The following is an 11,160-nucleotide window of genomic DNA, read 5'->3' as shown; positions in this document are numbered from 1 at the left end:
GGCAACCTGCAAGTGGTTACTTTAGAGCTGGGATGGGGGGGCACATGGTGGCTAGTGCAAATTTCATTGTTTCAAAAGAAAAACACACAGGTGTGAGGTGTCCTGGGAAAACAAGGCTGAATCCCTGAGGATGCAAATCTTGCTCACTGGCTCCCATCGAATCTCAGGGGCTTCTGAAGGGCCAGGGGTAGGGAGGGGTCCCAATGTGGCTGGTGGAAAATCTGGGTCAGCCGGAGTAAACAAACAGCCTTGCTGGTCTGGAGGCTCCCACTGCAGGAGCCTGTTTATTCTGGCCTCTCCTCCCAGGCAGTTGCTCCTTGATCGCGCCCATCCACAGCGGGGATGTGTTCGATCCTTGAACTCTAAGCGCCACATAATCAGAACTTGGGAGTGCTTTCCCGAGCTTATCTCCAGGATAAATCCCCTCTCCGGTATAAATAACAGCACTGGGGACACACAAGCCACACTCAAGAGGAGCAGCAGCAGCAGCAGGAGGCAGTGAAACTGGTAAGTGCCTCAATCCTTCTAGGGGTGTGATTTGCTGGGAATTGTTCCTGGGGAGGGCTGGGGAGTCCTGCCCTGTCTTGGAGCATTGGCGCTGCTCTGTGCGGCCTCCCTCTGGCCTGGGAGGTTAAACCCGCTCTTGAGCGTAACTGCTGTGAGAGGTGATGGAGGGGAGGGGATATCCTCACCCCACCCTGGGAGAACTAAACCAGCAGCAGCATAACTGGGAAGCAGAAAGATCATGAACCCTTCACCCATTGCCTCTGTCTGGGCGCTTGCTCGCCCTGCTGTAAAGGCACCTAATGGCTTTTACGTGGTCTCGCCAGTCAGGCTGATGCAGAGCCCTGAGCTGCCTTAAATGGGCAGGGGCAGAATGGGGCAATGCCAGGTGGGTAAGTGGCTCTCCCCTGGGGGATAGTGACGGAAGGAGCCAGGCTTGTCCCAGATTGTCACTGTCCTCCAGTGATTAATCATCGACTGGCAGCTCCTCGCTCTGTTAAGCAGTTGCTATTTGTTCGCTTGAGCCCCAAAAGCTTTTGCCGTCCCCAGGTTGAGCGACACAGCCGAAGATGAGAGCAGGCACTGTGATCCTCGCCCTGGTGTTCCTCACAGGTAGGGCCAAAAACCAGCACAAAACTCGAAGGCGGGGTGAATCCAGACACCCCTGAGCAGGGAGGGCGGAGGAGCTGTGTTCAGCCCAGGGCATGTGGTACCCCAGAAGTCAGAGCCCTGGGAAGGCCCGCGTGCCTTGCTGTGCAAGGGGCCAGGCCCAGCAGCCTCTGCAGAAGGCGTCCAGCTTAGAGTGACTCTAAAAGTGGTTTGGAGACGACGGTGCAGTAAAACAGCGCCCAGACCCTCCGGGCGCCTGTCTAGGCCAGGGAGCAGAGACCAGGCTACGTGCAGCAGGGAGAGCGTGGGGATGTTCAGGGGTCGGAGAGACGGGCAGGGTGGGCCAGCGAGCTGAGGTTTGGGAACCAGGAGCTCCGGAGCTATAATCTGGGCTGGGCCAGGTAAGTTCACTGCCCCAGTTGAAGGACCCAGCCTGTAACCTCCCCAAACCAGAGACATGTAAAACCAGCCAGGCTCCCCCAGGGAACCCTTCCTGCCCAGGGGGCACCGTCCGCCAAGCCTGCAGTTGGTAACACAAGCAGCTTCCAGCTCCAGCCCAGGGACTGATCTGGGCAGGAGGTGCCGCGTGGTGAGTGTCTCCGGGGTGGGATTTGGGGAGCTGGTCCTGAGCCCTCTTGTGCTTTCCTTGCAGGGACTCAGGCCCGCCACTTCTGGCAGCATGAGGACCCCCAGACACCCCTGGATCGCTTCAAGGACATGGTCCAGGTCTACCTGGAGACAGTCAAGGCTAGTGGCAAGGAAGCCATTGCCCAGTTTGAGACCTCTGCAGTTGGCAAACAGCTTGAGTAAGTAGCTGACTCTGGGGAGGAGCAGGCTGTTAGGAGGTCAGCGCCAGGCCCTATAGCCTTGTGCCACACTCTTGCAGGCTGTGATGCCCCTGGTCCTGAAGCCGTCTCCCACGTGCTGCCACTGCCCTCTGCTGGTCGCAATGGGAACTTCTCAACTGTGTGTGTCAGGCCCTAGGACCCAGCAGCTAGTGGTGATCACAGAAGCCCTGCCCCTGGAGCTCAGGGGGGCTTTGTCCCTGCTGGCACTGTGGGGTGCCCAGTGGCCTGCACTGCACAGCAGCTGACAGCTGTGACACCCCTCACCTTTGCGGTGGATCTAGCACTCTCCCTCCTTCCACCACCAGAGAACTGAGTGAGCCTTGTCGTCCCCAGGTTGTCTGGGGAAACTGAGGCATGGAAGAGGTTAAATCTACCATTGACTTGACCCAGACCTGAGGTGTCAGCCACTCTGAGGCCCCAGGCATCTCAAACTGGGCACCCAAAATGTGTGAACCCTTCTGGAACTGCGGGGTGAGGTGATTGGCCAGAGGGAGTCAGTGTTAGAGCTGGGATTAGAACGCAGGAGTTCCCAGCTCCCAGTGTTAGTCCCATGACAAGGCAGTGGCTGGGAGCAGAGCCCATCCGCTGGCTGTACCGTCCCATCCCTTCTGGGAACAAGGCTGCATCTCCAGGGCCTCCCTGGGCTTTGCCAGGAGAGAGGCCGTGCAGCGGTGTGTAACCCCCGCTGTCTTCCCCTGCAGCCTGAAGCTGGCTGACAACCTGGACTCCCTGACGGTGGCGGCGCAAAAACTGCAAGAGGACCTGGCTCCCTACTACAAGGAGACCTGGGGGCTGTGGGTGAAGGACACTGAGGCCCTGAGGAAGGAGCTAACCAAGGAGATGGAGGAAGTGAAACAGAAGATCCAGCCCTTCCTGGAGCAGTTCTACAAGAAGTGGACGGAGGAGCTGGAGGTCTATCGTCAGAAGCTGACCCCCATCAGTGAGGAGCTGAAGGAGATGACCAAGCAGAAGGTGGAGGTCCTGCAGCAGAAGCTGACCCCCGTGGCTGAGGAGGCCCGGGACCGGCTGCGTGGGCATGTGGAGGAGTTGCGCAAGAACCTGACCCCCTACAGCGATGAGCTGCGCGAGAAACTGAGCCAGAAGCTGCAGGAGATTCGGGAGAAGGGCATCCCCCAGGCTGCCGAGTATCAGGCCAAGGTGATCCAGCACCTCACTGCCTTCCGAGAGAAGGTCACACCCCTCGTGCAGGATTTCAAGGAGCGCCTGACCCCCTATGCTGAGAGCCTCAAGACCCGCTTCCTGAACCTGCTGGACAACCTCCGAAAGAACTTGGCCAAGGCCAACTAGTGGCACCGGGCCAGGGACTGACACCCCCTCCCCTAGCCACAATGACCCCCAACTGATCAGCCACTGCCCTGTATTCCACTGCTGCTAATACGCATCTGGGCGAAGGCACCAGGTGTGCTCGCCTCCCCCTTCCCCTGCCCCCTGGACGCCCCCAGCGCTGGGCCAAGCTGTCTCAGCCCTTTGGGGCTCAGTCACTTATTGATCAATCGCTGTCGAACGAGGGTCTCTCTGCTGGGGGGCGGGGGGCTGGGGTGGAAACCAGCACAGGGCGAAGGCCAGTCCGCTGGGAACGTCCTTCCCAGAGCTCTCCTCCCTGTTCCAGGCTCGGGGCTCCCACCTGCCCCAACCTCCCCCCCACGCACCCACCCCGCAGAACTCTTCATTCTTGTTTCTTTGTTTTGTCAAATAAAAGTGATTTAAGTTACTGGGAGCTCGTGTTTGCAGGGGATTTCCCGGGGGGCAAGAGTGCACTGTGGGGGGCAGGGAGCACCAAATGGGAGGCTGAGGGCCCTGTGGGGCGGAGAAGACATAGGAGCTCCAGGGGGGCTCATGGGGGTCCATGGGCTGCAGGTTACTGAAGGGAAGGGAAGGGCTGTGCAGACCAGGAGGGATGGTGGGGGGCAGGAAGAGGAATGGTCTGCAGGGGAGAGGGGGCGAGGGAACCCTGTGGGGAGCCCTCCCAGGTGCTCCCTTTCCTGCAGTCCAGCAATCCTAGTGTAGGCTTGCAGAGCACCCTGAGCTGAGCCGGGGGGTTGCCCCAGGGCGGCTCTTTCCAAGAGGCGTTGATCGTAATCACCTTCCCACAGGACCCAGCCGCTGAGGGGCCTGTGCGCAAAGCCCGGCCCAATCGGAGCCTTCTGGGAGCCCCAGGGGGAGACGTGGCTGTGGGGCTGGGGTGCGCTGGGCAGCAAACATGGCGTGCGAGGCCATTGTAGCTTCCCAGGGGAATGAGCCCCTCCAGCTCAGCCCTGTCCCTTGTAGAGGGAGTGCAGGGGATGCCCTCAGCCGGACTGTTATAAACCTGCTGCCGAGGGGAGCATCAGCTGGCCAGGGCTGGCAGCTCGGGGGCAGGCTCTGGTCCTGGCTGGTCACAGGGGTGGTCCGGAGCTGTCGTAGCAGGTCAGGGCTGAGGGCTGTTAGCGGAGCTGGCTAGGACCAGAGCGGGTCAGGCACAAAGGGTTGATTCGTCCAGCTGAGGCCTCACCAGAGCCGAGCCAGGCGGGATGGTTAGCTTGGCGTGAGCTGGGTCCTGCAAACTCAGGTGTTCATGCTCCTGTAGCCATCTTGGTGGTTAGTGTGCGTACGTGGGTGTGCGCCCTCACCCCTCCCTCCCAAACACACACATCCCAGCATCGCACCAAGATGGGGCGTCAGGCCAGGCCCTGGTGCCCGCTGCCCCCTCTGTAGCAAAGCGGAAGGGCTCTGTGCGCTGCTCTCCTCGCTGCTGTTGGCAGCCCTGCAGTGCTGGCTGTAGCCTGAGCCTTTATGCCCCCTGTTGGCCTTGTTTCCGTCTGCTTTCAATCTGCCGGTGCCAGAGCCAGCCACAAGTCCATTGTGGGGGTCTGCCGCGCAGCAACGTGTGTCTGCATGGGGAGGGGGTGGCTGCATTGCACAGCTCTGGGTTCTGTGTACAATAACCGCCCACCCGCCTACACTTGCTGAAGGTTTAGACAAACCCACATCTTGACGCTAGCTGGGAGAACAGCCACCCTGCGGTCTGGCCCAAGATTTTCAGACACCTTGAAGGGGCCTGATCCTGAGCAATTTCTGAAAATCCAGCCTCCTTTCCTGTGTCTCAGGTGGGGAGCCCCCAACCACAGCAGTGGCTTTGTTCTCTACCTCAAAGCATATTCTAGGCTGCCATTGTTAAAGCAGCATCTTTCCGTGGGGCCAGGTTTCCACTAAGTAACCAGCACCCAATCCCCTGTCGTCCTTTCGCTAGAAATGCAGCTGCGGTTCCTAGGTACCAGAGAAGCAGGTGCCAGAAGGGGTGGAGGGGGGCATGCACGGAAGGCCTAATGCTGACTTCGTTCATTGCCATGCAGCGAGCTGGGATGTGCCAAGCATGGGCGTCTGCGTGCGCAGCTGGAGGATTGAAGTCGGGGCTGGACTGGGAGCCAGAGCACTCACCTGAGTCCCAGCCTGGGGGGTGGCGGCTCATTGGCCAGTAAATCCCATTCTGGGCAATTGTTCCCGAATCCTAGTTGGTTCCGAAGAGTCTTTCTCCCTGACCCAGCGCTGAAGTTGTTATGAAAGGGGTCCCGGTGTTCAAGCAATTTTTTTATTCATAACTGACGCAGCAAAGCCCAGAGGTGCCAGGACTCAGCCCTGCCCACATCAAGCACTGCCTCTACCTAACAATGGGTATTGCACGGAGAATGCATCCAACTTCTCAAACGCTGTGCTGCTTGCTCCCGGAAGCCAGTTTACTGCGTACAAGCTGTGCGCGCACTCACACTCTCTCTCTGCAACACTCCAGTAAAGGCCACCAAATGCATCTCAAGTTTACTTCATTTTATTGCAAGACACATGACAAACTTTGAGTTATGATGTTTTATAAGGGGGGAAAAAACCCAGCCCCTCCAAACCAACACACCAGTTGGAACCAAAACTCCTGTGCCCCAGTGGAAGTAGAATATGACCACACCACGCTGAGTGGAGATTGAGTCACTGAACAGACAGGCAGGTGGGAAAGCGCTTAGGTGGACGGATGCTGGGCTCTCTGCCCAGAGCAGGGAGTCGCTCTGGTTACAATTTGCATTGCGCATCCTGCACCTGCCCTCACTCAGCTGAGAACCCGACCAGAGCTGCTGATGTGGGGCTCACTGCCCAGGTGACTGCTGCTCCCAGAGCGCAGCGAACTTGTCCTTTAGCATATCCCAAAACTCGTGTACGTCCTCAGCACGCATACTGACCCAGTCCCTGAAGAGTTAAACACACCGGGGGGGGGGGCAGAGGAGGAGGTTATATTAAAGGGGGGGCCTATATGCAAAGGTTGAAGATAGCCACTTTAATAATATGACTCGGTGCAATCAAGTTGGGAGTTACACCTGCAGGGGGGCAGAGAGGGAAGGACAGTTTACTGGGCGTTGTGGGTCTGTGCTGGTGCTATAAACTGCTGCTTTAATAAGCAGCGCAGGGTCAGGGCATGGCTTTTATAATCATGCTGCCTCGCCTGAAACGCTGAGAAACCCACTGTCCCCAAGGCATCCCCCTGTGGGCTGGGGAACATGCTGGACTGATGGGACTGGTGCACTTAAGCCACAGAACAAGTGCAGCAGGGGTAATGGCAATGCCAGCTTCCCCCATCCTGTCCTGGGGTCACAGAGGGACCATCTGTCCATGGCCCATTCAGTCCTTGCCCTTTCACTGAGCTGCCACTTAGAAGACAGACTCATTTTGTGTCCTCAGAGGGACTGGCCTGAGCCTGAGACCTGCTCTGTCTCGTGCCTATGCCCCTGGATTAACCAGTTTGCATATTCTGGAGCAGTCAGAGTGCTTGGGGTTTGCTGCACCCCATTGCCTCGGCGTGACAGCTCCCTCCCCCAGCTCCTGGCACAGGCGGTTGCGTATAAGAGCCGGCCAGGTGTTTGCCTCGTGGGAGAGGCACTGCGAGCAGACCAGCTTCTAGGGGGCCTCAGCCAGCACAGGTGTGACTTGGGTGCTGACCCTGCGGCGCCCATGGCCCTCACCTGGAACTGTGGGACACTCAAGGTCCCAAGAGCTTTGTCACTGGCTTCCTGGGCCCAGGGTTGTACCCCAGCGTGTTCCCAGGGGCCTCCTGCTCGCTGCTGCACTGGGGCAGACCTCTGCAGCTCCAGGGGCTGCTGGGCACTGCCCAGCCCTGTATCTGCCCCTGGCCTGGTCGCCAGGGTTCTCCGTATGCTGGCTGTGCCTGGGCAGGCAGGGGAAGGGGAAGGGGAAGGGCTTGTGGAGAGAGGTGGGGGAGACCCCTGGGCCAGAAGGGATGGGGGGGCGCACCTGGCCTGCTGAGCCAACTCGGATTCCTGGACCTTGCTTAAGGTGTCCTTGGCCGTCTGAGCCGCGTGCTGGACGTAATCTTGCACCTTCTTCAAGACGGTTTCCTCCTCCGCGGGGGCGTCCGCCTCTGCAAGCAAAGACCAAGCCATGGGTGTCGGGGGAGGGGGGGATGTTCTGGGGGGGTATTAACAGGAGTGTCGTTATGTACACCAAGGGCGATAATTGTCCTGCTCAACTCGGCACTGGGGAGAGCTCAGCTGGAGCCCTGTGTCCAGTTCTGGCTGCCCCACTGTAGGAGAGATGTGGACAAACTGGAGAGAGTGCAGAGAAGAGCAACAAAAATGACCAAAGATTTAGAAAACCTGGCCTACGAGGCCAGGTTAAAAACCAGGTTGTTTAGTCTTGAGAAAAGAAGATGGGGAGGGACCTGATTCCAGTCCGCAAATATGTTAAGGGCTGTTATAAAGAGGGCGGGGATCAGTTGTTCTTCATGTCCACTGAAGGCAGGACAAGGAGAAATGGGCTTAATCTGTAGCCAGGGGAGATTTAGGTGAGATAATAGGTAAAAATATCTAACTCTAAGGCTAGTTAAGCTCTGGACCAGGCTCCCAAGGCAGGTTGTGGAATCCCCATCACTGGAGGTTTTTAAGAACAGGTCAGACAAACACCTGGCAGAGACGGTCTAGGTTCTCTGGTCCTGCCTCAGCACAGGGGGATGGGCTAGGTGGCCTCTCGAGGCCCCTTCCAGCCCCACATTTCTGTGAGTCCCTCTCTGTCTCCTGCTGCCTTGTAACTAACAGCACTTCCATGGGGCTTTCCTCCAACTCATGGGCTGCGTGATGCCCCTTCCCTCGTCCCCACCTCACCCCGCAACCTGCTCCCTCCCCCGACTCTTCCCATCTCTTGCTTATACCCGATTCCTTCCTCCCTCCCTTCCCCTCGCCCCTAGATGGGGGGCGGCTCTTACGTGCCACAGCAGCGAGCAGTGCCAGGCCCAGGAGCGTGAGGAGGAGCTGGGCCTTCATGGTGCGGGCTGAGGAGAGAGCAGCAGAGAGTGAAGGGCTGCAGGGGCCATCCCAGTGACAGCCCCCCCACCTGGCGTAATGGCACCTCCCTCCCATGCCCCCTGCCCCAACGCCCCCGGGATCCAAAGCCAGCCAGCTCCCTGCTGGGTATGGTGCAGCGAGCCCCCCTGGCTTCAGGGCACGTGCCCGCCCCCAGGCCTCTTGCTGTGCCCCTCTGGACACGTAGGCACAGCCTGCCCCGGGAGCCAGGGGCTGTACGGTGTCAGGGCCGGCGCTCACGCCCCAGCCCCACTCCAGCCTGGCACGTGGAGAGCCAGGAAGCGAGCGGCTGTCGCGAGTTGAGCTAGGGGGCAGAGCGGCCAACAGGGCTCAAGGAGGCTCAGAATAGACAGGCACCCCCTTCGGTCCCCCCACGCAGGCCCCAGCCCAGCACCACCAACCTGGGGAAGGACACTGTCTCCCCACATGCACACTGGCTCTGCTAAGCTGGGCTGGGGCTAGCCCACAGCCTGGGGTCTCTGCCTGCAGCAGCTCCCGCCAGCGCCCTGATCTCTGAGTCCACAGGCTGCAGCGTGTGTGTGCCAGGGAGAAAGGCCGGCAGCTTCCCCGGCAGAGGGGCTGACGGCCCCAGCCAGGCACAGCAGGCAGAACATACAGTCCCTTCAGGCAGACTGGGTCCCATCCTGCTCGCCCCAGCATCGCTGCTTGGAGCCGGTGACGTGGGCTGTTCCCACCGCCCCTGCCCTGCTGCCAGCCTCAGCCTGGCCGGGCACGCAGGCCCCGGAGCAGCGCTTTGCAGCTGGCTCGGAACCCACCCAGGAAGGTTTGATGGTCCTGTCTGCGGGGGCGGGGGCGGGGGTCGTGCCATTAAGCTGCACACACCTCCCGGGGGTGCAGAGTGCCCCTGCCCAGGGCAGACCAGGCAGCCGCCTGCACCCGCTGCACATGGGTCTGCACAGAGCTTAGCGCGAGGCAGCAGCTGCTGCCCAGTGGCATTGCCAGAGCATCCGACTAGGACTCTGGAGGCAGGTTCACCGATGGCAGGACTGGCTTTTCCCTGTTATCTCCTGCCCCGTTGCAGCCGGGCCTGCTTTTCCTTTGCAGTGATGCTCTGCGGCTTGAAATGCAGCTGACTCACCTCCGGTGGGTGCGAGCCCCAGCCATGGCCCCCCAGCCCCAGAATCTACCGTGTCAAACTCCAGGCTTACCTGGCTGCGTTGCTTCCTGGGCTTTGCTAACCAGCTAGTGCCCCAGCTTCACGCTTTTATACCCGCCCCAGGAAGCGGCCTCCAAGGGACTTTTGGGCAAAGGTCAGTGGGGTGGCTTGGCCAGACAGAAGAGGGGGGTTGCATTTATGGCTCACTTGCTTGCTGCCAGGCATACTCAGGGTCAGGCTGCCTCAGGGAGTTGAGAAATCCCTCAGCGAACTGGGGCCAAGGCTGTACACACACCCACACCCACACTGCAGCGCGAGGCCCTGTGGTGATCAGTGCAGAGCAGTGACAGGGCTCCCACCCCTGCTTTGCAGAGAGCCTAACTCCCTGCAGCCGCTGCCTCATCTGGCTCTCCCCTCCTGGGGGTGGGCCCCAGGTGAGTGCTGCCAACAGAGATGCTCCACTCCCCAGCCTGTCCTCAGCTCCCTGACCAGCCGGGCCCAGGGGAGGCTGCAAATCTCTATGTGGCACAAGAGTGACCTCCAGTGGCCTGCGTCCAGCTTGCATCGGCGGGCAGGGCACTGGGGCCAGCCACCGTCTGCCCTGGCTCTGGGGGCAGGCAGCGTCCGGGCTAGCTGCCCCGAGGGCCTGGGGCAGGACTGCCCTGCCGGGTGGCGTGCTAGCCCTGTGCTCAGCAGAGCGGCTCCTGAAGGCACCAAGAGCTGTGGGAGGCCTGGGCTGCTCCCCCATTGTCCTGGCTGGCGGGAGGGGCGGCACCAGCTCCTCAGCAGCGGGGAGAGGGCAGCAGGGCCCACGTGGGAAGCTGGATTGCTTGGTTACTGACGAGTTTTCTGGGCCTGGGCCAGCTACTCCCCCACGGAGAGTGGAGACCCAAGTCCAACCTGCTTCCTCCCAGGGCGGGAGAGGAGGAGCAGGGTGACTCTGTTCGGATGACCCTCTGGCTCTGGCCCAGGTGACAGCCCCCAGGGCTCCAGGCCAGTCATGCCCCAGCCACACTCACCCCCATAAGCACCAGCTACAGCCCTGCTAGCTTCCAGGCAGGGCCCCACTGCTGGAGCACGCCCAGCGGAAAGGAGCCCAGGCTCCAGCAGAGCTGAGATGGGTCGAGGTTTGGAGGGGAGGCCCCTGAGGCATATTACAGCAGCAAACAGATGTCCCAGATGTCACAGTCCCTGCCCCAGGAGCTGGCAGTTTAAGCAGATAGGCTGGCCCAGGAAGTTCCCCCTTTTCACAAGTGGGGAGCAGAGAGACTTGCCCACAGGGGGAATAATTGGTAGCTCTGGGCATTGAACCAGGACACCTGGGTTCCCCACCAGCACTGTAACAAGCAGCTCATCCTTTCTGTGTCTCCAGGCTTGCTGGGTTTGGCAGGGGAGGGATGGTATGAGCCACTTGCACAGACCAGCCCTGCCAGCCTCCCACTCCTCAGTGCAGGTTTGCATTTGCTTTGCTCTCAGCATGAGCCGGGACATCCTGCTGCTGCTGGCACCTTCCTCCCCGAGGTCTCCTGGTTCACAGCTACCTGGTGTCGTGCAGACGGGCCTTCTACAGCCAGGGCAGCAGCCGGGGCTCTTTGGACTCTGGTGGTGTCATCCCTCCTGAGCCCTGCCACGAGCCCGTCACCCCAGTCACCTTGTACTGTGAACCGGTGATAACACATCACAGGGGAGCTTCAGCCTGAGCCAGGGAGGTCAGCGGGGTGCATCTCTG

The 11,160-nt window shown here is 60.2% G+C and overlaps 2 protein-coding genes across 2 annotated transcripts; one reads left to right on the top strand and one right to left on the bottom strand.

Moving 5' to 3' along the window:
- The first annotated feature begins 269 nt into the window (after positions 1-269).
- Positions 270-3,693, top strand: APOA1 (apolipoprotein A1). The gene is made up of 4 exons (XM_007060462.4): positions 270-507; positions 1,054-1,116; positions 1,766-1,919; positions 2,663-3,693. Exons 2-4 carry the CDS (start codon positions 1,074-1,076, stop codon positions 3,267-3,269), a joined length of 804 nt encoding a protein of 267 aa, XP_007060524.1. The 5' UTR covers positions 270-507; positions 1,054-1,073; the 3' UTR covers positions 3,270-3,693.
- A 2,075-nt stretch (positions 3,694-5,768) lies between these two features.
- Positions 5,769-9,565, bottom strand: APOC3 (apolipoprotein C3). The gene is made up of 4 exons (XM_027822882.3): positions 9,484-9,565; positions 8,218-8,283; positions 7,251-7,377; positions 5,769-6,191 (listed from the first exon to the last, which is right to left on the bottom strand). The coding sequence occupies exons 2-4, from the start codon at positions 8,273-8,275 to the stop codon at positions 6,092-6,094; spliced, it is 285 nt and encodes a 94-aa protein (XP_027678683.1). The 5' UTR covers positions 8,276-8,283; positions 9,484-9,565; the 3' UTR covers positions 5,769-6,091.
- Between the last annotated feature and the right edge of the window lie 1,595 nt (positions 9,566-11,160).

The sequence above is a fragment of the Chelonia mydas genome, chromosome 22 (assembly GCF_015237465.2).
Source record: "Chelonia mydas isolate rCheMyd1 chromosome 22, rCheMyd1.pri.v2, whole genome shotgun sequence".
NCBI classification, from domain to species: domain Eukaryota; kingdom Metazoa; phylum Chordata; order Testudines; family Cheloniidae; genus Chelonia; species Chelonia mydas.
The sequence above is the reverse complement of the archived record's forward strand: the minus strand, read 5'-3'. Positions and strand labels throughout refer to the sequence as shown.